Source organism: Caenorhabditis elegans, chromosome X, assembly GCF_000002985.6.
Source record: "Caenorhabditis elegans chromosome X".
NCBI classification, from domain to species: Eukaryota; Metazoa; Nematoda; class Chromadorea; order Rhabditida; family Rhabditidae; genus Caenorhabditis; species Caenorhabditis elegans.
The window spans coordinates 11,608,176-11,631,865 of NC_003284.9; the positions used below are offsets into that span (position 1 = coordinate 11,608,176).

At 33.1% G+C, this 23,690-nt stretch overlaps 4 protein-coding genes and 4 non-coding genes across 8 annotated transcripts; 3 read left to right on the plus strand and 5 right to left on the minus strand.

Annotated features, from left to right (window-relative positions):
- The first annotated feature begins 9,294 nt into the window (after positions 1-9,294).
- On the plus strand, positions 9,295-11,874 carry F52D10.4 (G-protein coupled receptors family 1 profile domain-containing protein). Its single transcript, NM_077539.7, has 8 exons — positions 9,295-9,597; positions 9,644-9,775; positions 9,821-9,935; positions 9,982-10,094; positions 10,142-10,366; positions 11,117-11,188; positions 11,240-11,364; positions 11,425-11,874. The coding sequence occupies exons 1-8, from the start codon at positions 9,373-9,375 to the stop codon at positions 11,618-11,620; spliced, it is 1,203 nt and encodes a 400-aa protein (NP_509940.3). The 5' UTR covers positions 9,295-9,372; the 3' UTR covers positions 11,621-11,874.
- Positions 11,778-13,922, minus strand: sto-3 (Stomatin-3). The gene is made up of 6 exons (NM_077540.2): positions 13,678-13,922; positions 12,993-13,093; positions 12,826-12,915; positions 12,607-12,767; positions 12,406-12,551; positions 11,778-12,033 (listed from the first exon to the last, which is right to left on the minus strand). The coding sequence occupies exons 1-6, from the start codon at positions 13,819-13,821 to the stop codon at positions 11,872-11,874; spliced, it is 804 nt and encodes a 267-aa protein (NP_509941.1). The 5' UTR covers positions 13,822-13,922; the 3' UTR covers positions 11,778-11,871.
- An 869-nt stretch (positions 13,923-14,791) lies between these two features.
- twk-44 (Potassium channel domain-containing protein) lies at positions 14,792-18,938 on the minus strand (the record flags this gene model as incomplete). The annotated part of the gene is made up of 18 exons (NM_077541.4): positions 14,792-14,899; positions 14,942-15,004; positions 15,193-15,249; positions 15,641-15,942; positions 15,990-16,176; positions 16,337-16,452; positions 16,522-16,594; positions 16,647-16,768; positions 16,811-16,927; positions 16,974-17,068; positions 17,118-17,289; positions 17,342-17,435; positions 17,484-17,558; positions 17,603-17,758; positions 17,875-18,033; positions 18,076-18,204; positions 18,253-18,363; positions 18,873-18,938. The coding sequence occupies 18 exons, from the start codon at positions 18,936-18,938 to the stop codon at positions 14,792-14,794; spliced, it is 2,202 nt and encodes a 733-aa protein (NP_509942.4).
- On the minus strand, positions 15,331-15,423 carry F52D10.13. The gene has a single exon (NR_102212.1). It is a non-coding gene; the product is annotated as an Unclassified non-coding RNA F52D10.13 (non-coding RNA).
- Y71H9A.4 lies at positions 17,301-17,434 on the plus strand. Its single transcript, NR_072156.1, has one exon. It is a non-coding gene; the product is annotated as an Unclassified non-coding RNA Y71H9A.4 (non-coding RNA).
- A 198-nt stretch (positions 18,939-19,136) lies between the features above and the next one.
- spp-30 (Saposin B-type domain-containing protein) lies at positions 19,137-20,505 on the minus strand. The gene is made up of 4 exons (NM_001270235.2): positions 20,338-20,505; positions 20,145-20,288; positions 19,676-19,780; positions 19,137-19,579 (listed from the first exon to the last, which is right to left on the minus strand). The coding sequence occupies exons 1-4, from the start codon at positions 20,386-20,388 to the stop codon at positions 19,526-19,528; spliced, it is 354 nt and encodes a 117-aa protein (NP_001257164.1). The 5' UTR covers positions 20,389-20,505; the 3' UTR covers positions 19,137-19,525.
- Positions 20,506-22,258: 1,753 nt separating this feature from the next.
- On the plus strand, positions 22,259-22,381 carry Y71H9A.5. The gene has a single exon (NR_072158.1). It is a non-coding gene; the product is annotated as an Unclassified non-coding RNA Y71H9A.5 (non-coding RNA).
- Positions 22,259-22,587, minus strand: Y71H9A.6. The gene has a single exon (NR_072157.1). It is a non-coding gene; the product is annotated as an Unclassified non-coding RNA Y71H9A.6 (non-coding RNA).
- Positions 22,588-23,690: the final 1,103 nt, after the last annotated feature.

The window sequence follows — 23,690 nt, forward strand, 5'->3', positions numbered from 1 at the left end:
CCCTCTCATTTCATTTTGTTTGTCTTCCTATTACAATAGGCTCTTCAGTAGATTATGCCGACCGATGGATTAGTGTACGGACGAGAAAAGAGACGTGCGCGAGAGCGCCCCGCGGCCTCTTTTGGCTAATTGGCTTGATAAGATTTCACCGCTGTACGAATCATGTCAACGGAGTGACATTTTCTTTCTTGCTCCAATTACAATCTATCCATCACTTGTTCTTTTTGTTTTATTTTTAGTTCAGCAACAAGTTGCATTCCAATAGAATGAAGAATGGAAGGAGCGTTGATGGTGTTACAATTGGAAATATGATAGACGCATTACGCTTGTCACGTACCTGTCAATGGAGACAGGGGGAACGCAGAAAATAAAGTATAACAATCTGATAAGTCATTCAACATTTTAGTCATCTTCGATTGTCTTTCCAGATAACAAGTGACAGTGAAACGTTGTCATATTTAGTATTCTTACATACATATCTACATACATCATCTTACTACATCTTACATACATCTAAAAAGGTGTGCGAAGTTTGCTATTTCTTCCGACCGCCAAGTATAACGTTGGGGTGGTGCAACTTTGAAAACGAAAGCTTTCAGAAATAATTGCATTCCTGAACAAAAAACAAACCATTTCCTATCAAAAGTTCATCGAACATTCCATGTTCAAAAATATATTTCTCACTCCACTAGTGTTGTATGTACGTGTCAGTTTTCTTATTTTCCAGAGAACTCATGTTGTAATTAGACACTTTGATAAATAACCATGATAGCTTAATTTTTCCAGGAAATCATCGATAAAAAGGATCAGACCAAATATTTCAATTGGATTATTGCACTAGAAAGACAACTATGCAAAATATGGACTGCAAGTCTATGTTTCAAATTCAAATTTTGCCTAAAAAACTGATTCTGACACAATTTTAGTGAAAGGAGCAAGGACCAAATATTGGAAGAAGACACTATCTAAATTCACAATTCTTTGAAAAATACCATTTTCAATTTGATCAATGAAAACGCGCCACAAATGCAAACACTATCTGGAAGCCGAACCTGACAAAATTTCAATATTCATTCTAGAAATTTCACAATTAATTTGTATATTTCTGTACCCAACTTTTGTACACGCAAGATGTGTAATTTCAAGAACAAATTCAAACAATATTATATTTAATCTGTGATCTGAAATGTATTCTGATGTACATTTCTTTTCAGACAATGTACTGAAGCAAAACGTATCACGGGGAAAATAAGTGATTCATTTTGGATGACTGGGAATTGCATTTCAAACGAAAATTGAAATTCATTCTGAATGCTGAAATTAAAAGTTTAGAAAAGTGTATTGACGTAAGTAGCAAAGATAAGCATTGTTTTATGTCACTATTGATGAAAAAACAACATGTAGAAAGTTGAAACAGCAAAAATTGGTAGGGACGTTGCCTTTTTCACACCACTAAAATTAGTCGTAATGATTGTGTTTTTTTAAACTAAAAGCCAAATTAAAGTGTTAAAAAAGTTGTTTTTCTTATGTAAAAACAGTATCGTGCGAGAGAATATATCGAATCAAAAAAGAATAGACAGAACACACTGAACGGGTACTTGTGTAATATTTCCCCTCATTTTAAAAATTTATTAGACTTCAATGTATTTATCATTTTCCATCTTTAGACTTAGAAATGGTTATTTCCCCAGCCTAAAAATACAAAAGCTCCACACGTTTTTATATAAAAATTTATTCCAAAAAATGAGGGGAAATAATACACAAGTACCACTGAACGTACAAATAAAACTAAACGGCTGTAACGAGGTAAACTAGATTACGATGATGGAGTAGAAAAGACCCTTTTGAACATTTTAAAATTAAACTGTTTTAATTATGAAAAATTAAAATGTGTGAAGTTTTTTGTTTTCTTAGGCTTAGCAGATCATTCCTAATCTTTTGAGCTATTTTGATTGATATAATAAGATCATGCCGCTACTTATTCTGAAAATACCAGTAATTCTTGAACTACCAATTTATAAAGTATTAATATATTGTCGGTGGACTACATCACAACAAAAGTAATCAAGATCAGGGCTTCCGCAACAAGATACAAGACTAATTGAATATTTCCAATCAAACACAAGATCATATTTTAAAGAATTTACCTAAAAATTCGTTTTGTCCAACATAAGTACAAAAGCTGTAAAACAATTCCAAAATTTACTGATGAATAATGCATTTATCATGTTTGGTAGTTGAGTTTTTGATACCGCAAACATTAAAAAAACAATGCTAAAGAATTAACAAACAATTGTTTTGTTACTCACAGAACTACTTGAATCGATTTTCAGAAAGAAACTACCAATCAATTTAAAATAAGGCAAGTGCAGAAAAGCCAGTGATTCCACAAATGACGACAGTGAAAATTTTCAGCCTCTCTGATGAACTTTAACAAAATGTATTTGAGACTGGTAACATCATAATTATGAATGCGTACAACTATGGAAAGCAGCAACGGATGAATATTGACCAATAAATTATATTTGTTAATTTAAGAAACTCAAACTTTGCAAATCTCTATCCACACAGTTTATTTTTAAACAACAAGTAACGGAATTTCAAAAAAGGGAATATTATTTCACAAATATAACGTCGTGAGTGCATCTTGGTTATAAAACCACCAGCCGTGGACCGCACCTACGGCGCGGCCCCCGACTTTTTGAGAAAACACATTAGATATACGGTGTCTATCGCGGACCTCGATCGATGTCTGCTGCGCACTTAGCATAAGGTTTCCCAAAATTTCGTTGCTCTGATCAAAGATCAAACTACATAGGGAGAGAAGGACACGCGCTTTATATATAGTAAATGATTTAAAGTTGGTGTAAGGGTTCTTTTTTTTTAAACTTTGTTGTTAATCAAGATTTAGACTTTTAGCTGAATTCTTCAATTTAGCTTACTTTTCCGTGTCGCAGTGGACAAATGTGTGGCAAAATTAGATTTTTTAATTTAGTTTTGCAAGCACTGTATGTAATTAAAGATGTTGGTTTCTTATTACTCTAACTGTTTTTAAACAAACGAAACTTCGTGAGATAAGTTACTGAATATGCAAAATAAGACAATTGTTAAATGAAAATTAACGACTGCCCCTGCTACATGGAAAAGTTGGCAACACTGGAGATTATAGCTAAAATGAGCTCTTTTTCGACGTTTTGAACGGCCATAAAAATGTTGGAAAACTTCTCAGATGACCCATTACGAAGTTTGCTTAATTGTGCCCATTTTGAGTCTGTCAGTGCAAAATACCGGAAGCGCTACTCCTTCTCTGAAAGCTGTTCGAAATTTTACATTTGTGCAATTCAGCAATTGGACCATGAACCTGAATTTTCGTGAAGCTGGAAAACCGACATATCTGTTTAAGTTAGCCAAAAACCAATTTGCCAAGTGGTATGAATAAAATATAAATGTGCACTTGTTTTGGTGTTCTCTCATTTGAACTCTCCCATCATCGCACTATTTATTTCTAAACATGTTTGCGTATATCACACTCAATTCAACTCGATTCTTTTCCGGAATCTCAGAAATATATGTTTCCCACCCACGAGATAACTAGCTAATGTCACGTATTCTAATTTGGCTCTCTCTCAAGCTAACTTCTTCGAGCTTTAGCCAAAAACTTGGATATAAAGTTGAAAGTGAAGCTCTCATTGATCTTCGTTTTTTCAACAATCACATGAATGGGTGCGCGTAAATGTCTAATAAATTCAAGTGATCCAATAGTTGGTCAAATTCTCAAATGAAACGTGCAATTGTATAAATCCGAATATGATAACAAAACTCTTATCTTAACAATGAAAAACTTGATATTGTTCGTTGATATTTCCAGCACATTATCCATGTTTTGTTATCTGTTTTGCTCTTGAGATTATCATATATCATATGAGACCTCCTGAATCAAAAATTCAGGATGATGCATATCTGACGCCAGCATTATCCATTAGTCGTTTATTTTTTATTTCCTCTCCACGCCGGAACCGTGTTAATCGAATTCTGAAAATTGATATAAAGTACATAATCGTACGTGGATTGAACGAGGTTTATTATAAGTATGTACTCAAAACACTACGAAAGTGTGCATAAAGATTAGATCCTGCGATGAGTAACAAAGTCATTAGATCTTCTAAAAAGTCATTGAGGCGTAGATTAGAAGGAATAAAACAAAAAAGCTTAAGATAAGACTGATAATATAATCTTTGCATTTGAAAAAGTCAGAATAGTGTGAATAATTGCATTTTTCCTATTCACCGCATGTTCCAAACATATTAATCGTCACTTTTAATAAATTGTCTCTCTGTTTTTTGTTCATCCAAACGAACTGATATGGATTTGGTTGGGAGACGGGGGGAAAGGATTATCTGAGTGTCTCATGAAAAGAGCCTATATGCATGTGCCATTCTAAATCTTTCGTTTTTCGTAGTTATCTCCTAACATTACTACTCATCGTTTTTCCATTAAGTTCAAATTCTATAGTCCTGTGGAACTAAAATTGAAATTTCCAGTTTAACATATTTAAAAAAAAAACTCAAACAAATTCTATCGTGTTATTTTGTTGTGGTATTTGTGTTATGACTTTAATAATGCGCTTAATGCAAAATTGCTAGGAGAATTAGCTTACAAAAATGAAACATTATTTATAGTGTTCTTTTTCCTGAAAACTCTCAATCAAAAATTAAAAAAAAAACCTAATTCACGTGATCAAATTTTTTACTAGAGTTCAGCAGAATTTTATAAACTAAAAATGTACTATCATTTTAAAATCAAAAACTTGAAAATTACAACAACAAAAAAACTTATAAATCCTCTTGGTTTTTTTCAAAATGTGTTGTTCAGTATAAAACCACCATACCTTTAATTCGATATAGGCCAAAAATGGGGGGAGAAATTGAATTTTCTTCGGTCTGACTGGAAATTTGATCCTTTGCTCTGATTTTATTTTATTTCACTTCATCAAATTTCACGACAACAACGATCGCTCAAAGTTTTCATTTTTGAATTTTGTTTCTAGAAACGGAAGATTTTTTTTCTTAAAACAACATTCTTTATTCACTTGAACTTAATTATTCTTATTCAAAGAATCATTTTTCGGAAAAATACCACAAAAAGTAGAAAAAATGATTTGATTAATTTAGTGTTGAGCAATAACTAAAAACAAGTTGTGATCTTTGTTACTGCTGCCAACGCTAATTATGAATAATCGGTCTCCATTTTATTTCTCTTCCGTTTATCGCCCATGAACACCAAAATAAACAAATCCGAACGCAGGGTCTAAATGTCACCGAGAACCAAATTATTTATTAGATCCATCGATTCTCATTTTTTCACAACGCCATGTTATCCACCTTCACATTTTTGTGTGTTTCATCATTTATTAATTCTTGTCACATTTTCTTAGAAATAAAGTTATGTTTTGTTTTATATATTTTATATAGTTCTTTATAAAACAAAACACCATTTTATAAATGAAAATAGAATTGATAAACATCTGTTTAGAAGAAAAAAAAACTCAATAATAACGTAGTTTTGCCATTTTTCTTATTTCCTGTTTTATCTGTTATCTGTCTTCGCTCTCCCACCGTTTCGCTCGAGTTTTCAGATTATGAATTCTCTTTCCGCTTATCTCATCTCTAGTTGTTTTGCGTAGATTTCAAGACAAGCCCTTCTAATCCTGATTTATCAAAGATAAAGACATAGACGTTATGCTCTGTTTGGATTATTGAGTCGTTACCAACACCTCACTGTCTCCAGCACTTTATTAATCAATTCCTTCGAGGCCATGTTATTAATAGAATATTCTGAGTTCTGTTTTTATTTTAGAAATGTGGTATGTCAGTTTTGACGCACTTTTATTTTCGTGGATGTTTAATGAGAGGGAATATTTCTTAAAATCGTTTTTAGAATGATTCTAGGTAAAAACTGCAACCACACTTCAAAGTGATATGTTATATTTCGAAGAATCTTGTTACAACATGTGGTAGCATCTTTTAGTAACTGGAAAATGAATCATCGAAAATGCGTAAGCAGTATTCAAAAGCTCAAAATATCTCCCGTTGCCTATTTTTGTAACATATTATTAACTTTTTTCGTTTATTATTTTAAAACAATAAAAAACATTTGTTTTTATATAACATAAAAATTTTGGAACCGAGCTTACTTGTTGTGATAATAATTGAAAACTATTATAAGTGACATAAAAGTGGCATAGTAATTATCATGATAAAATATTCTTAATTATTTTTTAGGAAACAAAATTAAGAAAACAACGTTGCTAATATTTTGAAACATCGATCTAGACGCGCATGGATTTATTCAGATAGCTCTCGTTGTAAATTTTATGTAAAACTTTTCAATATTATCGATGGTAGTTTATTCATTTGTATTACTTTTTCTCTGTTTTGTTAAAATTTCAGTTAGTTACGGCAGAAAATCAAAAATGTTCAGAATCGTTAATTGAAGGAAAATTAGTGATTTTTAAATTTTCCGTAGCTATATTTAGTTATTGCAATACAGCTTTTCTATTTTTGAATAGTTTGCACAAATTACCAAACACTAATGTTTTCCACCGTACCATAGAACAAGATTTTCCAGAGTTGCTAATAAAATATTTGAACACAAATTTTATCAATATAAATTTAAAATAATATGTGAAACACTATATTGGTAAATTTTTGCTTGAATAATTTTTCCATTCAGATACTAGACACAAATCCTTTTCCCAACTCTTCTTTTTAAAAGTTGCTCAAACCCGAATCGCTCAATTTTTTTTACCTAGCAACGGCACCAATATTGTAATTCGTGTTATTTCAAATTATACATTTTACTTTACAAATCGTACTTTCCATAAATCAATCTACACCCTACTTTTCACATTGCTCTCCGAGCAACTTTGGGACATGAAAATACAGCTTTTGATGTTTGTCTAGTTATTCGCCTTCACATTACAAATGTTCAACTTTTTTCACACGTGAAATTTCAAATTTTCCTACCCTTCAAAGTCCAATGCCAATAATTCTAAAGTTGGTCGTAAAATGTGAAATGTTGAGATAGGACAAAGCGATGAAACATTTTCTCACTTTTCAACTTTTCATTCTTTGCATCCCAATATCTAAAAGTTCAATGCTCTTGAAGCCATTGCTGGTAGTGATAGTAATGTACGATACGGTGAATCTGTTGCGTTAAATATCCACTTAGTAAATTTTTGGTCAAGAAAATCTGTTTTAAAAATATATAATTTAGTACTATAAAATTTCTTTTTTTTGAAAACAAAAAAATTCTGAGAAGCGACAATGGAGAAATTTTTTGAATGTAGAGTATCGTTTTTGGGTTTCTATTCTAAACAATGTATATAGTTTTCTAATTCCCTAAAATCGTTTTTTTTCAACTTTAAAACAATTATAAGGGGCAAAGTTAAAGTTGAATTCACGCACAAATAAATTACCAAGCTTTTTCAGTTTTTCCACGTCAGCGTCCTTTGTTGGAAAAATTGAACGTTTCACACGTTCGCGAAATACATTCGCAGAATCCTCTCATTAGAATTTCGAATTACTCCGTATTCTACATACATAAACGTTTTCATTTTGCCTGTCTATCAATATGACGTTCTCTTTTCTTTTTATCTTATTTGTTAATTTTTAAGTTGCTTTAATGGCTGTTCAATATGAAAGCTAGAATAAAAATGGAATAGATGATTTTAGAACAATTCCTTGTTTTTAATTATACACTATTCCGAATGATACCAATGATCACAAAATCACAATTTTATTTAATTTTTACAGATCATTTGCATATTTTTTCCAGTTACTGCATGGCCAGTATCGCGAGTCATCGGTATAAGCCGAATAGCTCTTTATGAGTTTTCAATAATCCCTACAAAGTCGTTTTAATATTCCGTGATTTTTTCAGTTTTCTGAAATCATTATATCACTTTTAAATGATAATTTTATACAAATCAAGAATTTTATTCTGACCCATTTTTGGAGCTATAAAAATCAAAGTTTCTAATTTTACAAATAGAGTTAAAACTGATAGGGTCTACATGCAAAATGAAATATTTCAAGTTTTTCCGAAATTTGAACTTTTTATATGATAAATTAGCGTTTCAAAACTTTTAAGGTGTATTGAAAACTCAGCCAGTGTTTTTCCAAACAAAAGCCCGGCGAGCCTAGTTTTATCACAAAAAATATTAAATCTATGAAATATCAGAAAAAAAGGAAGATAACTGAAAGTTTGAGTTTTTGAAAGAAAAGTTTGAAAAAAGTGTTTTTTAATGCCAATGATAAATAGTTCAAAAATAACTATTTTTTGATGTTACAAAAGTGTTACTTAGTTGGGAGAAAACACTTGGTAAAATAACAAAACAGAAATCAACAAATTATTTTTACTTTCCTCTTCCTTCTCATCTTTAAACGTTTCTAAACTAATTTAAAAGGTTTCCAACTTTGTTCTCATTTTTTAAAATTCCTAGAATTGTTTTGAAATAATTCTAGAGTGCACTTCTACGGACATGGACAATCCAGTCCACTTTTTGCCGGGAAAAAACTAAGAATAAACTTCGAGTAAACGAAGTGTCTTTCCTTGCTCGTGTGATACAAGTTTAAAACAAAAAGAAAAATTCAAATTTTGGTGTTTTTAAATTAAGTTTTTGAAAACTCTATAGAAAACTGGAAACAAAAAATAACTAATATTTTTTTTTGAAAAACGTATAACGCCTATAAAAGATGTTAAGCGTCTACCATTTGTAAACCCAATCCGAGCAATCTTTTTTGACCAACACAGTTAGAAATGGAAAACCTATTTAAACAGCAATTCTCATTTTTGCTCCATTTATGAGAATTATATGTGCTCTTTTATGTTTTTTTTCTTTTTCAAAGTGTTTGTGCTCAAAGCAGCAAACTACAAATTTTGTGTTTGTTTTTATTAAAATTCATTAGAAATAGTTGAAACTGCTTAGTTGTAAATTTTTTTGAATTTTCACAATAAATGCTATTCTACTTCAAAAATGCTCAGAAAACACTTTCAACAACTTCAAAAATACTTCAAAGAAACCACAATATTTTGGTGTCTTCTTAATCTACTTCTCACCTGAAAACAGATACTTCTAAACTCATACATCTAAATTTTTCTGACAAATATCTGTGCAAAATCCAAGTAAGGACATGTCATTTCCAGTTCCCGCCTACCTTCCACTTTTCTTTTTTTTATTTCTTGTAGGAACTCATATTACATTCAAATCTTCATCAATCTTTCTATTTTTCTAGCGACCACCGAGCGCTCCTGTTTTTTCTACTCGTTTTGAATGTTTTCAAAAATTGACCGATTCAATTTTTGAACCTCATGTTGGAGTTGTATCAGAATATTCTATTCAATCAGCGTGTGGTAATGGCAAATGAGTGCCCAAGTCCTCCTTCTTCGTGGGCTTTAGCATTTGATGGTCCATATTCATTTGTGGTTATTATCGGAGGAATTATTGGAAATGTGTATTCATTGAAACAACTATTTTCTCGTTCTATCAACACATCAATGTTGGTGTCTCTCACCGGTCTGGCTATATGGGATATTGTTAGTTTTTCTGCATTGCTCTCTATACCTTTTACTTGTTATTCAGGTACTTTTGATCGCTGCTCTATGGCATCATTCACTGTGGGCAACTATGCACTACTTCTCACTACGCGACGAGCCGTGGGATGCTGAAATGGTGGCTACAAATGCGCTCGTTGAATGTGGCCACATTACATCCGTATGTTGTAAATATTCTATGGTTCTTGATAACTTTGAATTTCAGACTTGGATGTTAATTGAAGTAACTGCAGAGAGATTCATTGCGGTCACAAGACCTTTTCAATTTGCTCCAGTTCATCGAAAGCAGAGAAGGAAAAGCTATGCAAGAGTTGTCGGAGGTTACACTTACATGACAAAAGTGTCATATATTTGATACATTTGCAGGCTTGATTCGTATCCCGCTAATTATGACAATTGCTGCATGTGTCATATGTTTACCGTGTACTGTGGAATACACTCTAGAACCGTGTACATACAAGGGAATTGATTCACAACAGGTGTGAACATCCAATAAAAACTGGGGGAATAACTCGTAAATTTCCAGATGCTCGAAACGCCTTTAATGCAAAACATTTTCTACAGAGTGTTGTATAGGACGGCTTTCCTTTCTATTGGGAAAACGTTCGGTCCTTTTGTGATAATATCGTTTTTGACTATCTCTACTCTGAAAAGTATGAGAAAAAGCATGGATAGCAGGGCGTCAATTCTTATTGCGCAAGGCCAAAATCACCTTTTCCAAGCCGACAAGGACAAAACAAAAAGCTTGCAGGTACGTTTTCTTTTTTAAAAAGTTGTTTTACGGAAATTACTGAAAACGTCTTATGTAAAGTTAAAAGTAGCATTGGAAAAAAACAATGAAATTTATGTTATAAAAACTCTAATCTAATATTGTTTTGCAACATATTTTTAAAATTCTATAATAGAAAAACTTTTCTGAAAAAATAATGAACGAAAACATCAATTCTCTTTTATGGTGAATTTAGCCACTATCAAGAATTTACCACTTTTTCGAGTTCTTAATTCTTCTTCATTTGAATTTTTTCAATTTTGTGATAATTAAGAGCTTGACCATTTATTCTACAAGGTTAAAGGAGAAGCAACGGTTCTGAGTTTTTGATTTCTATAAACTCAAAAATGTGTCCAAAACAATTTTCGTATAGAGATTTCTCAAAAATGTTTGAAAAATGGGTTAATTTTGGGCTACAATTTTTCAATTTCGCCAACTTTTCCTTGTCGCAGGGGGAATATAGTTTTTATGAATAAGCCAAAAGGTAACCAAGTTTGGAACTTTTTTGGTTGGCTTAAGATGTACTTAAATCACAGAATTGACTCGAAAGTTTGAAAAGTTGTTGATAAGCCTCGTTACAACCTTGGTTCATAGGCACCTTCTGAGTCCTTACAATAAAAACTCCCAAAACATTCACTCTTCCTTCAAATTTTTTTCTCATTCACAGTACTTCGTTAATTTATAACTTTAAATTTTTTTTTAGAATTACCTTAACACTTTTTAAATTTGCAGGCAATCTCCATCATGCTCTTAGGAAAATTTCTTTTTCTTAGATGCCTACCTACTGCAATGGCAATTATTCAGGTAACATCAATCTTTTAAATCTAACACTGATTTTATCGATTTGACTTTCAGATGTTTCCGGGTGCTGATTCAACAACTTTCCTGCCCGTTTATTTATCACAGTTCTTCCTTCTTTTCAATTCGGCAACCAACTCTTTTGTTTTCGTGGTTGTAAAATCGGCGTTTGAAACCCGAAGGTTTGTATCTTAATCTGTGATGATCTGATTTGATTCTCTTCAAACGAAAACATGTTTAAGGCTCAAAAGAATTCGCCAGCGTCATCGTGAACTGGTGGCTCAACATGCAGAACAAGTGTTGAGCATAGGAAAAGCTCTTGCTGGGGATAAGTTGTTCTTACTTCCCGAAGTAGAATTTGACAATCAATCATCTGAAGAAGAAACGCTCGAAATGCAACCAATGATGCCTTCTGCAACAACCTCTAATCCGGTTTAGGAAACAATGATCTCTAAAAAATATATTTATTTTTTCCACTTATTTCACTTGTATGTAATTCTCTATATTAGACGAATTAATCGAATCATATGCCTAAAATAGGATATTCTGTTCAATTTTTATTGGGATCTGTTTCAAAATAATATTGAAATCATGAAATCACAGATACTTTCATTAAAAAAGTTAACATTGTAAAATTAAGGAGTTGTCTTTTTTTGGTTTTCGATAGGAATACAGATTAAAAATTTTTTTCATTTTCGAATTTTCTTTTTGATATATTCCATTGGAAATGGTACCACTATTGTGTGATTGTCATGCGCAGAGATTTTGACCAGAGTTTGTAGATACCGCAACTGCAATGCTGTTGGAGAACCAGCAAGCTCATCAGCAGCTTTTTGAAATGCCATTGACGCCTGAAAATGTGTTTCAAAAATAGATACCGTAACTTAACTCTTCCTATTAATTTTGAGTAAATTATCTAGAGAGAACACACTGCTAGTTCTTTTTTTACATATTCAGGCAACTGTTGTGGTCAAGATTATTTTTCAACATCAAAAGTTACATATGTTAGTCGATAGCAAATTATGATCAAGTGTAACAAAATAGACAGTTGGTTTCAGATTTTTAAAATCAGTTAATAATTTGTTCAAATCAAGCAGAAAACACTGCCAAGAAATTAAAGTTAATGAGACAGTCTTGCTACAAAAAAGTAAGTGTAAAACTAATAGAGAAGCAATTCCAATAGAAAAAATATGAACTATAAACTTGTGGAACAAATGTCTCACATCAAGTTCTCCTTGTGCAGTTACAACTTTTGCATCACTTTCTCTTTGAGCTTCAGCTTCTGCTGCCATAGCTCTGCACATCTCCCTTGGAAGGCGTATGTCCTTAATTTCCACTCGCTCCACATGAATTCCCCAGAATAAGGTTGCTGGAATATACAAGTGTTAATACTATTTACCATTTAAATCAACCAAATTACTCACCACTATCCAAAATATACTTGACTTGAACTGCAATACCATGTCTGTCAGTCATAAGTTCAGCCAATGACCTTGTGCCCAATACATTTCTTAATGACGACTGTGCAAGCTGGCGAGTTGACATGTGAGCGTCATTTACCCGAGCCAGGCTAGCAATAGGATCACTGAAAATTGAAATTCGCAAATAACGCTTTTACTTTAATTCTGGTCTTTCTAGTTTACCTAGTCCTATAGTAGACAGCAGCATCCACACCAATTGTCACACTGTCTCTTGTTAACATTTCCTGTGTAGGTACATCATAAGACATTACCCTAAAATAATATAAGTTGAAGGGAAGAATTGTAGATTCATTGTAGACAACTGTCCGGTAAACGAGAATCATTGTTACCTTAGGTCAACGGTTTTATGCGAGTCTATGAATGGTAAAACCAGCACAATTCCGGGTCCTCTTGGATTGTCCTGCCAGAGTCGTCCAAGACGGAAAATAACCTTGAATATTAAGTTGTTAAGAATGACAATCGTTTGATAATTTTAACAATTTAATTGTCAATGTCCTGGCTCAATTTTAAACAAATATTATAAATAACATGCCCATTTGAAAATGTCCATGAAAAATTAACTTTTAGGAAGTAAAGTAAAGGAAGTGAAGTATACAAGCAGCAGCCATAAATTATTTTTTGCATAAACACATTTTCGTTTTAATTAAGCTTTGCTTTGTTAATTGTGCCAATTTATGAGTGCATAGGCTTCGCAATAACTTTGCACCAACCAACCGGATAGGGTCGCATTCATTTTTTGAGTGATGTCAATTTAAACGTGTTGTGGTAGAAGTATATCCAACATCGGTCAAGCTCTCATTAATAAATAAACTTTCTTTGTCTGCACTATTTACAGTACTAATGAGATTGCGTTAAGGGTACTGTAAAAATAATTCCTGTCACAATAACCTCGTTTTAGCTAATGTTCCCGCGCACCTAATTTGTTGAAAATATTCAATTGTTGGTTTTAGAGTATGCATGTCACCCCTTTCCCTCAAATTACATTCAAATAGTTTTAATAATTGTAAGGCTTACCATACGATCATATTCTTTCACAATCTTGACGCAGAAGAATATTGAAACTGGAAACGTTAAAAGCAGGAATGCCCAAGCGCATATCAACGCAACAAAATCAAAGAATGTGGGAGTGTAGTATTTCTGATATTCTCTGCCAATCATAAGCCAAACCAAGTGAGAAGAAGTATTCAATGAAGGTTTTCCGTAACGAAAAATTGCGTCGTTTACTCTCCTTCTTGATGGATAGTTCACACGCTTTGGCTGGAACAATAGATATAGAATAAAGAGTAAAGCAAAAAAGGAATCTTCACCCCACCAATAATAAATTGATGTCTTTGGCTCTTTTTTGGAGGCTCGAAGACGTTTTTGGAAGACGATGAGAGGGTAAACGTTAAAAAAGTGCTAGGTTTTGGTTTATGAAGACGAAAAATGAAACAAACTACAGCGAAAAAGTAATAATTTGATGAAGGAAGAAGTTGTGAAGAGTCAGAATGTTGCCCTCAGGCTGAATCCACACGTTCAGAGTCTTTGTTTTTAGCCGGTTAACGGAAAAGATGGGAGAAAATGTTTTATTTTCTGCAGACACAAATGCAAAGACATAAAAATGTTCTGTACTTTTCTAATAACAAAATTGCTTGGTTACTAAAGGCCTTGCTTTAACGGATTCCCTTTTCTTATGGCTTTTAGTGAGTAGCTTCTTTTGAAATTCTTTGTTTGAAGAAAACTAAAACAAAATTCAACAAAAAAGAAAACTGCATTTCCTGTGTATATCAATCAGAGAGCAACTAAAAACGTTCGGAATGTTTGGGAAGTTTTGTTTTCCTATTAGGTGGCTTGTGTTCTACCGGAAACACTTTTGCTACAGACGGTGATGAAATAATACGTTTTTGTTGAAGGTGAACGTTCAAGTTTTTTCAAAGACCAATCTTCGTCCTGAGTTTTTATGTGCATCTGCTTTCGAAAAAATCTAAACAAATTTCATAATCAAGTCTCACAAGTTTTATATTCATGTTCACGAAAGAAATAATGGGGAATAGGACAAATAAGGAAAGACATGATGCAACGAAGAGGTAAAGCAAACAAAAGTTATAAACAGCGTGATGATTTTGGTGAAAAAAAACTGATTGGGCATCTATGATTCCTCTGGAATTGATAAGTCTGAAATAACAGATCTTGAGAATGATCTCTCTGAAACGGTCCCTCGAATTGAGTTGGTCGGAGTTGCCAACGAGCGACAGTCCTAAATTATATGCTTTAGAGTTAAGTACAAATAAGTGAATACCTGAAGTCGAACATCTAACTCTGCAATCAGCCTTCTCACTTCTGTTGTATGAACTACGGAGCTCTGAAATAAAATTTTTAAAAAATTATGAAATTGTTTGATGTTTAATTTAATTTTAAAAAAATTCAAGTTAATTCTTACCAAATTAATACAAAAGAAGCTTTCACATTCCGTGATTTCCTGTATTTTTTTAAAATTTGTTCAATGCGGTGCAATTTTAGAACTGTTATTAAATCCACAATAAAACTCACCATAGGCCTAGTATACATATACGGAACAACGAGCCCTCGAGGATATCCGCGTTGATTCTGAAAATTGCAAAAAATGAGGAACCATAGCCTGTCGTCAACATATGCATATCTATCTACATATTTATACAATTATATACATTATTGCTACCGAGACCAGCTCGATTGAAATTTTAACGCAAATGAGACTTTGGCTTTCAACAATTCCCACTTGGTATATGTTCTGATGTGAACAAGAGACTGAGGTAAATGAGCTCCTTATATACCCTCCACTACATCAGCATCCGACATTTCGAGAGCTGTCGCGTCTATAACTACATAACTCGGCTTGTCAAAAAATGTATGGATTGAGAGAGATAAGCGAGACGTAGAGAAAACGTGAGAATTTGCTCAAAAGCCAGTAATGAGTATGTGTAAGAGTCAGTCGAATATTTGAAATGAGAAAACAAACCCGATTTGTGGCCACAAAAGTCCATCGGCGGCTTGGATCAAAATCAACTAATGGGGGTTGACGACTTGGACTTGCTGCAGGTGCTGACTTGGCTGAACTAGCAGCCGACGGCGCGGAAATTCTAGATCCTGGAGAAGAAGAGAGAATCGAAGAACTAGGACGATGTGATGATGGATAAGACGATGGATTCACTGATGATGAAGAACATAGTGAAGCCTCTGCCATCGCGACAACCGGCCTACTCTCACAACGTGATGGCCCACAAATTGGACCATCTGGTATAAGGAGCAAATGATGTTGAGCTACAAATTATTATTTCAGTTTACAAATCCAACTTTTGAACAATCACATTTATCGGAGATAATTGAGCTACGAAAATCTGTAACACAACTGTCTACATCACTTGTTTCCGTGTAAGCCTCCTCACAGCGTGGATAGCCAAAATCAGTCTGTGTGCTCTTTTCCTTGCTGTGTAATTTTTTCTGGAACTCTGCTATCAAGTTTTGACGTTCTCTCTTGCGAGAAAATGGCAGCATCTGAAAAAATAAGAATAAACTAATTAAACAAATGCACGTGCCGCGACATTCTCATCTATAATAAAAGTTTACTTTCTGTAGAATAAAAGTTTTTGTTTTTACACGTTATTAGTGACATTTTTGTAATTTTCATTTTGTAACGTCTGCACGGTTCACGAACCTTAACGAAATTTTCGCTAGCTTTATTAGCAACATCTCTGGCTCCTTTTGCCCTTTCCAAACCATCCTTCAGCTTTCCTCGTCGTTTCTTCCAAGCTCTCCACATTTCTCGCGCGCCTAAAAACATTACGCATTATTCTTCGTCACATGCACTCGTCTTCTTCTTTTCTTCACAATCTCACTCACCAATAGTACCAGCTTTCAAACGGGTGCCATCTGGATCTGCATTCAACTCTTCCATTAAAGTGAGGAGAAGCTCCTAAAATATTTATCATCAGTTCTACTCAAGAAAATTGAAATTTTTTGATTACCTCGAAAAGTTTCTCCAATTTTAGTTGGATTACATTGATACACATAGAAACCAATGATAAACCGATGATAATCAAACCAAAAATAATAAACATATCTTCGCTATTAGTTGGTGTAACGTCACCTGAATGAAATTGAGTTCTTAAAAATACATATAAAAACTAACCATATCCAATTGTAGTTAATGAACAAAAGAAAAAATAAAAACTTTTAAAATAATCCCAATCTTTTTCAAATCGTAGAAATATTGCAGCACATAAAAACATCCAGCCAAATGCGACTCCTAAAAACAAGTAATAATGAAATGAATTAAATTAAATTAAATTAACCTATAGCCAGAATAAGAGGCATTTCAGAAATCCTATCTTCACCAGTATTTCGAACACGTTGTTTACCCGATCCAACGCAAAAACTGTCAGTAATTCTGAAATGCACAATAATTAAATACAGCTCTTAAAACCACAAATACTCACCTCAAAATAAAGTCCCACATGTGCTCCAATCCCATTAAAAACAATCGTCCTGATTTATGAAGTATCATGAGGACGAGAGGAATTCCGACAACAGCATAAACCATCGCAGCCAGTTTTCCAAGTTTTGTTTTGGCGGTTATGTTTCCATATCCTATTGTGGTATATGTGGTTACTATAATTTGGGAAATTCACGTAAAATAAATAAAACAAATTAATTTACTAACCTGCTAGAAACATTGCATTCCAAAAGGTCCACACTGGAGTTAATACATGTCCCAGCCCAACAGAATTATTATATTCTTCTACACTCTGGTTGACCTAAAAATGAAAGTATTATGCTCAGTTTGTTATTTTTCCAAAACTAACCATCAAACTATAGTTATACCTTGTCCATCCCTGATTTGCTCCTTCGACGCCTAACTCCCAACATCGCAAACATAACTGAACTCAATCAATTCTGGACAATAATCACACCAACAACTTACTTGTTCAGTGTAGTTTTTCAGCGCCCGTATTCTTCCAAAGTTACTCTCAAAGTGTCTTTTCCACAGTTGCTCTGGATTTTTTGGGCGCAAAGCCACGACTTTATGCATTTCATGTTCTGTCAGATAGAATGTTGATAGCGTGTACCAATATACACTCTGAAAGATTTTCAATCAGCAGTATGATTATTATTTATTACTGTGATTAGTTTCAGAAACCTCTAAAAACTTCATTAAATGTTTGTAAAACCACGCTACCAATTACACCAGTTTACCTTATGAATCTGGTTTAATGCAAATTTTCGATAACCCCGATAGTGAATCATCAACAAATATGTATTATTGCTGTAAACCCTGTTGAAATCAATCAACCGGTTGTGAATCTGCATCAAAACTTCCACCAAATCATCTGTTAGTGCCGCGATGTAATTTCTCTGAAACTGATTATCTACAAGTTTACATTGACAACTGTGTACCTTGTCAGCTAGCATAATTTCTTCATTTGGACGTTCAATTGACCAAAATATCAAGCCACCTAATACGGAATAAGCTATCAGTAGAATAATAGGAACGAGGTAGTGGACTCGAGACTTGTCATATATTATCTGAAAAACGTACGAGAAATTGATCTGATAGGAATGATTAATGCATACTTGTAGTAAAGATACAAAGCGTTTCAGTTTTGAAGGACGGTTCACAATGGAGCCCCTCTTTCTTTTTTTCTTGAATGCATGGCTCCATATGCTCTCGTGCAGTAGCAAGTGCTGAAAATTAGTTTTTATAGTTTAAATAAAGGTTGAAAATCGTCAATGGAAACCTTCAGGTGATCAAATACTATGAAAACTCTAGAATATTTTAGGTTTTCAAAAATATTCAGTAGCGTTTTAAATTTTGGTAGAATGTGGAACACTTTTTTACGAATATTTGAACTGTGGCCGACTTTTAAAATAAAAAGTGAAAAAAACCGAGTAATTTCCATTTCTCTGCAGATAAATACATTGAAAAACAGTTTTGATATTAAATAATTTTATCATTTGCACTGTTCCACCATTGAACCAATACATATTGAGATACTTGGTACGTGGTTGTGCATGAAAAGTGCGCACACCAAGAGCAACTTGCATTTACTTTAGTTGATATTATCTCACAAATAAATTGAATAAATTGAGTCGTTTCTGCATTTTAACTCAACAACGACGTTTGTTATATTTGTTCACGAAATCAACTTTCAGAGAAAAATCACTGTGCACTCAAAAGATATATTCGAATTCACCTGCATAGCATTTTCATCAACAATTGTGTCTCGTCGAACAATTGGATAATTGAGAGGACCGTTCATCTCTAAAGTGTCTACAACAACGACTGTCGGTGGTGGATCATTTCCGTCAGGCACCGAAAAAGACACTTGTTTTTTCTTACCTGACGTTATATCTGTAGCATTAAATATTAAAAAACAAAAATTAAAAAAAAAAAAACTTTAAAAAGATAATTCGACCAAAGTGCATTTGTGCAGCAAAGTGCAAAAATTGTTTGGAATTTGTTTATTTTATAGGGGAAATGGGAAAGGAAAAGGAAACAAAACACTTGTAATTCTGTGATCACATACATAGTCAACCAAAAACATTAGGCAAAATGGAAGACAATTCTCAAACCCGGAGGGTCTCGATGTGGCGAACCAGCCCTGGAATTGTGCTCTATTTTGATAATTATATTTGGAAACCGCTTTTATTTTTCATTATTCCCGGCGTCTTGTACACAATCTCGAGTGGAGGAGAAAGATTTCTGGGGGAAGTATGTGATGAGATATGAATGACAAGAAGAAACATAACATGAATAGAAAGAATATCGAGTCTAGCATAAAAATAAAAATATCGTGAAAATAATGAACTTTAAACCAAACTCTCTTGATGATCAAGAATTTATTCTTTACTTATCGGAAGTTGAAATGGTGTCAGAGGCGAGAGAACTTGGAGCACACTCCTGAAACTTTGAAATGTGTGTGTGGCCAACCACAAGTCGCATCTGGTTTACAATTGCTCAATAACTCACCTAACTCACCTATAATATATAACTCACCTGAAGCTCAATGCACGTTTGAACCGGATCGTACTTTTCTGGTTGCATGTTGTCAAAGATTAAAAGCAAGTTTGATTTCACAACACGAATACATCTACTTCGATACTAAAATAAAATAATTTCTCTATTTCTTTTTTATTTTTACAATTTCCTATTCACTAGGAATTCAGATTAAATGGTACTATATAATTTCCTTCACAATCCCAATTGAATGTTGACATTTTTGTTGAACCATAGAAAATCAAACAATATTTTAGAAAATAAAAGTTCGCTATTTGTACTCGATTGCATATTTTATTTCTTGTTGCATTCCGTCTAGATATTTTAATTGATTGTTTTAAATTTTTTTATTAAAGATATAATTTCAGTCAGGGAATTTAAAATAATTTTGGACACTATTTTATTTATTTTTCTTTTTTTTCAGTAACAAGCTATATCAACTCAACTATAAGGAAAATAACTGGTTTACCTGTGAATATCGTTTGCAAGTGGCTACAAGCTTATTCCCCAATTGCCTTTTGCTCTTCACACTTTTTCCAAAATGGCCAAATACACATTTGAGAACATTTACACAGTATGTACAATTATCAATTGGTTTTGATGTGCAACTCATCTTTAAAAAATGGTAATAAAACTTTATATTTAGAAGAAAATCGTGATACCTTCGTAAAGCAAGCTAATAGTATCAAATAAAGAAGGATTACCAGTTTCATTTTATGATTGTTATAGTGATTAAAGTGAAAGTGGACCCACCAAAAGTTTCAATCGTGTTTTGGAATTAGCTGTTACACAGCCCAGAAAATAAAAAAGAATTTCAAACAATATCACGCGAATTGTTGACGCAACTCTGGAATCGGGTGGTTGCTATCGTTTTCAAATAACTTATCAGTGATGTTGTGCATAATTAAAACATCCTGCAAAATACTCCAAATGATAAGACCATTTCAAACAAACATTCGGTAACACGGAACTAAAGATCTATGAAAACGTCGGAATGTGATTGTATTGTGAAGGCGAATTTGGTTTTTTTTTAGGAAATAGTATGACACGAATTAAAAATTAAACCCAAACTTTTGGTCATAAAACATTCTCTTGCATATTGGAAAACACTTTTTTAAAACAAAAAACAAACTCATGATAAATTGACATAGTGAATCAAAAAAAGGTTGGTGGTATGTTGAATTTATCAAGTATAATGTTCCAAAAATGTTTATATACATTTTAATATGTAACATTTTAACATAAGTTATCACACATTTTTTAGAACAACTGCAAGTCAAAATTACAATGTCCATTTTGGATTTTGGAAGCTTGGAATGAGACGGGTTGCCAAGTATTTCCTTTAAATTAGTAACTTTATTTCTGTCCAAATTTTCCATATTTAAATATTTTGCAATACTCAATTTTTATTTATAAGGTTCAATAATTTGGATCATTCTATAGTTGGGTTGATTTTTTTCTTTGTCGATTTTTTTTTCAAAAAGACCATCGCCAACTGCTTGCTTAAAACAACAGTGAGAATTTCAATAAACAATTTGACACAAAATACCCATTTCAGACAAAATTTGAGCATGTCCAAAGGTTACACTACAGTTGATTGTTCAGTTATAGATGTGTTATTGTGTTTTTAAGAATCTTATCTAGTTTCTTGATCTAGCTCATTCGATTTTTTTTTCAATTCCACGCAAAATGCTCCAAAACACTATAGGTGGAACGGAAAAACTGATGACAATCTTGGCAAGAAGGATATAGAGGCCATTCCGAAACAACTCCTCTTCCTTTTTCTTTTTTTTTCTTCATTGAAACTTACTAGACAATTGAGAAGATGTACAAGGAGAAGAAGTTTTTTCGTTTCGTATTCCATCTTTTTCCAATTTCTACTGTTTTATTCGTTTTCTGCCAAATTAAAACATAAAAAGATCAAAAGTCATGAATTCGTTGTTGTTCCCCGCAGCTTTAAGTATTCGAATTTTGTACCAAAATGCGAACATTTAATCTTCAACGTGAGAGTAGAATCAAAAACGTTTCTATCGTGCTTTAGAAATAGGTCTTACCCCAGAAAATAAACATTCAAATATGTACATGCCCCAAGAATGTTAACCGTTGAAAATGTTACGAATGAATGGGAAACGAATGGGAAAGTTTTTTGGAGCAGGCATATTACTCAAGTACCGAAATTGTTTACCTTGAATTTTTTACCTTGTAGTTTTAGCTTATTTCATATTGAATGTGAGAAGTAGTGATTTTTTTTCAAAATGAAAGTTTTTGCTTTGGTGTTTTCAAGAACCTATATAATCCCGACTTCATAAAATTAAACCTTTTCCGTTTGGAAAAGAAACCAGAAGCTCTAGAAAGGTTTTCGTTTTTTATCAAATTGCGGAACTTCTTTATTGTTTTTTTCTCTACAAAAATTTTTGTTTAGTAGTTTCTGGTAAAAACACGAAGTGTTTTTTTCTTTAAAAAAAACTTTTTTCTAGTACCTTTTTTGAGTTTGGTACATGAAATGAGCGTATTCCCATTGATTTGTGATACTCGAGGAAGCTCAAGGCTTGGACCACCAGCTTGCAGTCAGTGTAGTGCCACCGGAGAGCATTTCAATTTCAGAATTGTGTCACCGCTCTCTCCTCTCCCTACCACCGGGCGACTATCAAATTTCACGTTGCGCTTCGGAAATGTATTTCCCATCGAAAAGCAAAATGTAGAGTGCGACACTTTTGAACAACGAAAAACAGTTATAGTATTCCTTCTTACTTGTTTCTTCTTCATTTTTGTTTCAACTTAGACAACTCTCGAAGCACTCTTTCACACGTCAAGAGGACATAATTAGATTTACGCATTGTTTCCGTTCGCCGAGTTTTATGTGGACGTATATGTATGTGTGTATTTCATTGTTGTTGGGGAGGGAGGATACGATGAGCTTTTCTTTTCCCATTCTTTTGGCCTTTTTGCTTTGAAGGGTACGTATATTTTATGTGTATGTTATGTCAATGAGCTGAAAAAGGCAAGGCGTGAAGATAAAGAAGCCGTGGTTGGCAGTTGAGAAGCTGTGAAACGTGGCTCCCTTAGGAATTTCCAGGAAGGCAGCAGTGCCATCGGAAGACACAACACCAGCCTCTGCTGGGGCCCATTCTTTTACTCCATTTTAGTTTCTTGCCTCTGATCCGCTGATAGCAGTTGCCTCAGCATGAGCACTTTTGAACTTTTTATGCAAGCTTGTTTCAAAACTCTCCTCCTTTTTTTCGTTTTTCTTTTAGTTTTCCGCGCCTTTTTCTGTTTCGGAACCAACGGGTGCTTCTTTGTTTTCAGTTGGTTCTATACTGCCATACTTCAAATGGCAAGGTTGCTCAATTTTTTTCCTCATTGTCGGAGCATTTTTTGGCTAAAATAGTATTCAGAACTTTTGGCGAGCAATCATTACTTTGACAGATATATTTTAGTGAAGAAACATTTAAAGATGCTCACGTTGTAAAAACTGAAAAATATTTTGGATGACGTCAATGTTTAAAAATCGTGGTTAATAATAAGAACATGTTTGTTATTTGTAAGCAACTAATTTTATTACAGTATTTTATGGTTACGTAGAATTTAAATGTTATTGCGAACGTATTCAAAGTGTCCGCAGCAATTAGAGATTTATATATTTTAGAATCCCATCAAATATCATTAACTCGTCCTATTAATATTATTTCCCATCCTTCTTTCTTAAATCTCATTACAATTTGAGCTTATTACAAATTCATATGAAGAAACTCGAGCACCATGAGAATATTGCACTCTTTTAAAACACTTTCGTAATTTGAAAATTGTTTATTAAACGTTATATTATTTTCTTTACATCACTTTATTACAAAACAAATTATTTTATTAAGGATTAATTTCATACTTTCTGTAAAGCCATTAACATTTTGGTCAAAAGCACGTTTCCATTTGCCGATTCCATTTTTTGAATTGGAGGCACACTAAATTTTATTGGAGAGAAATATCTTCTTTTTTCAAAAATATCTGCACATAGCCC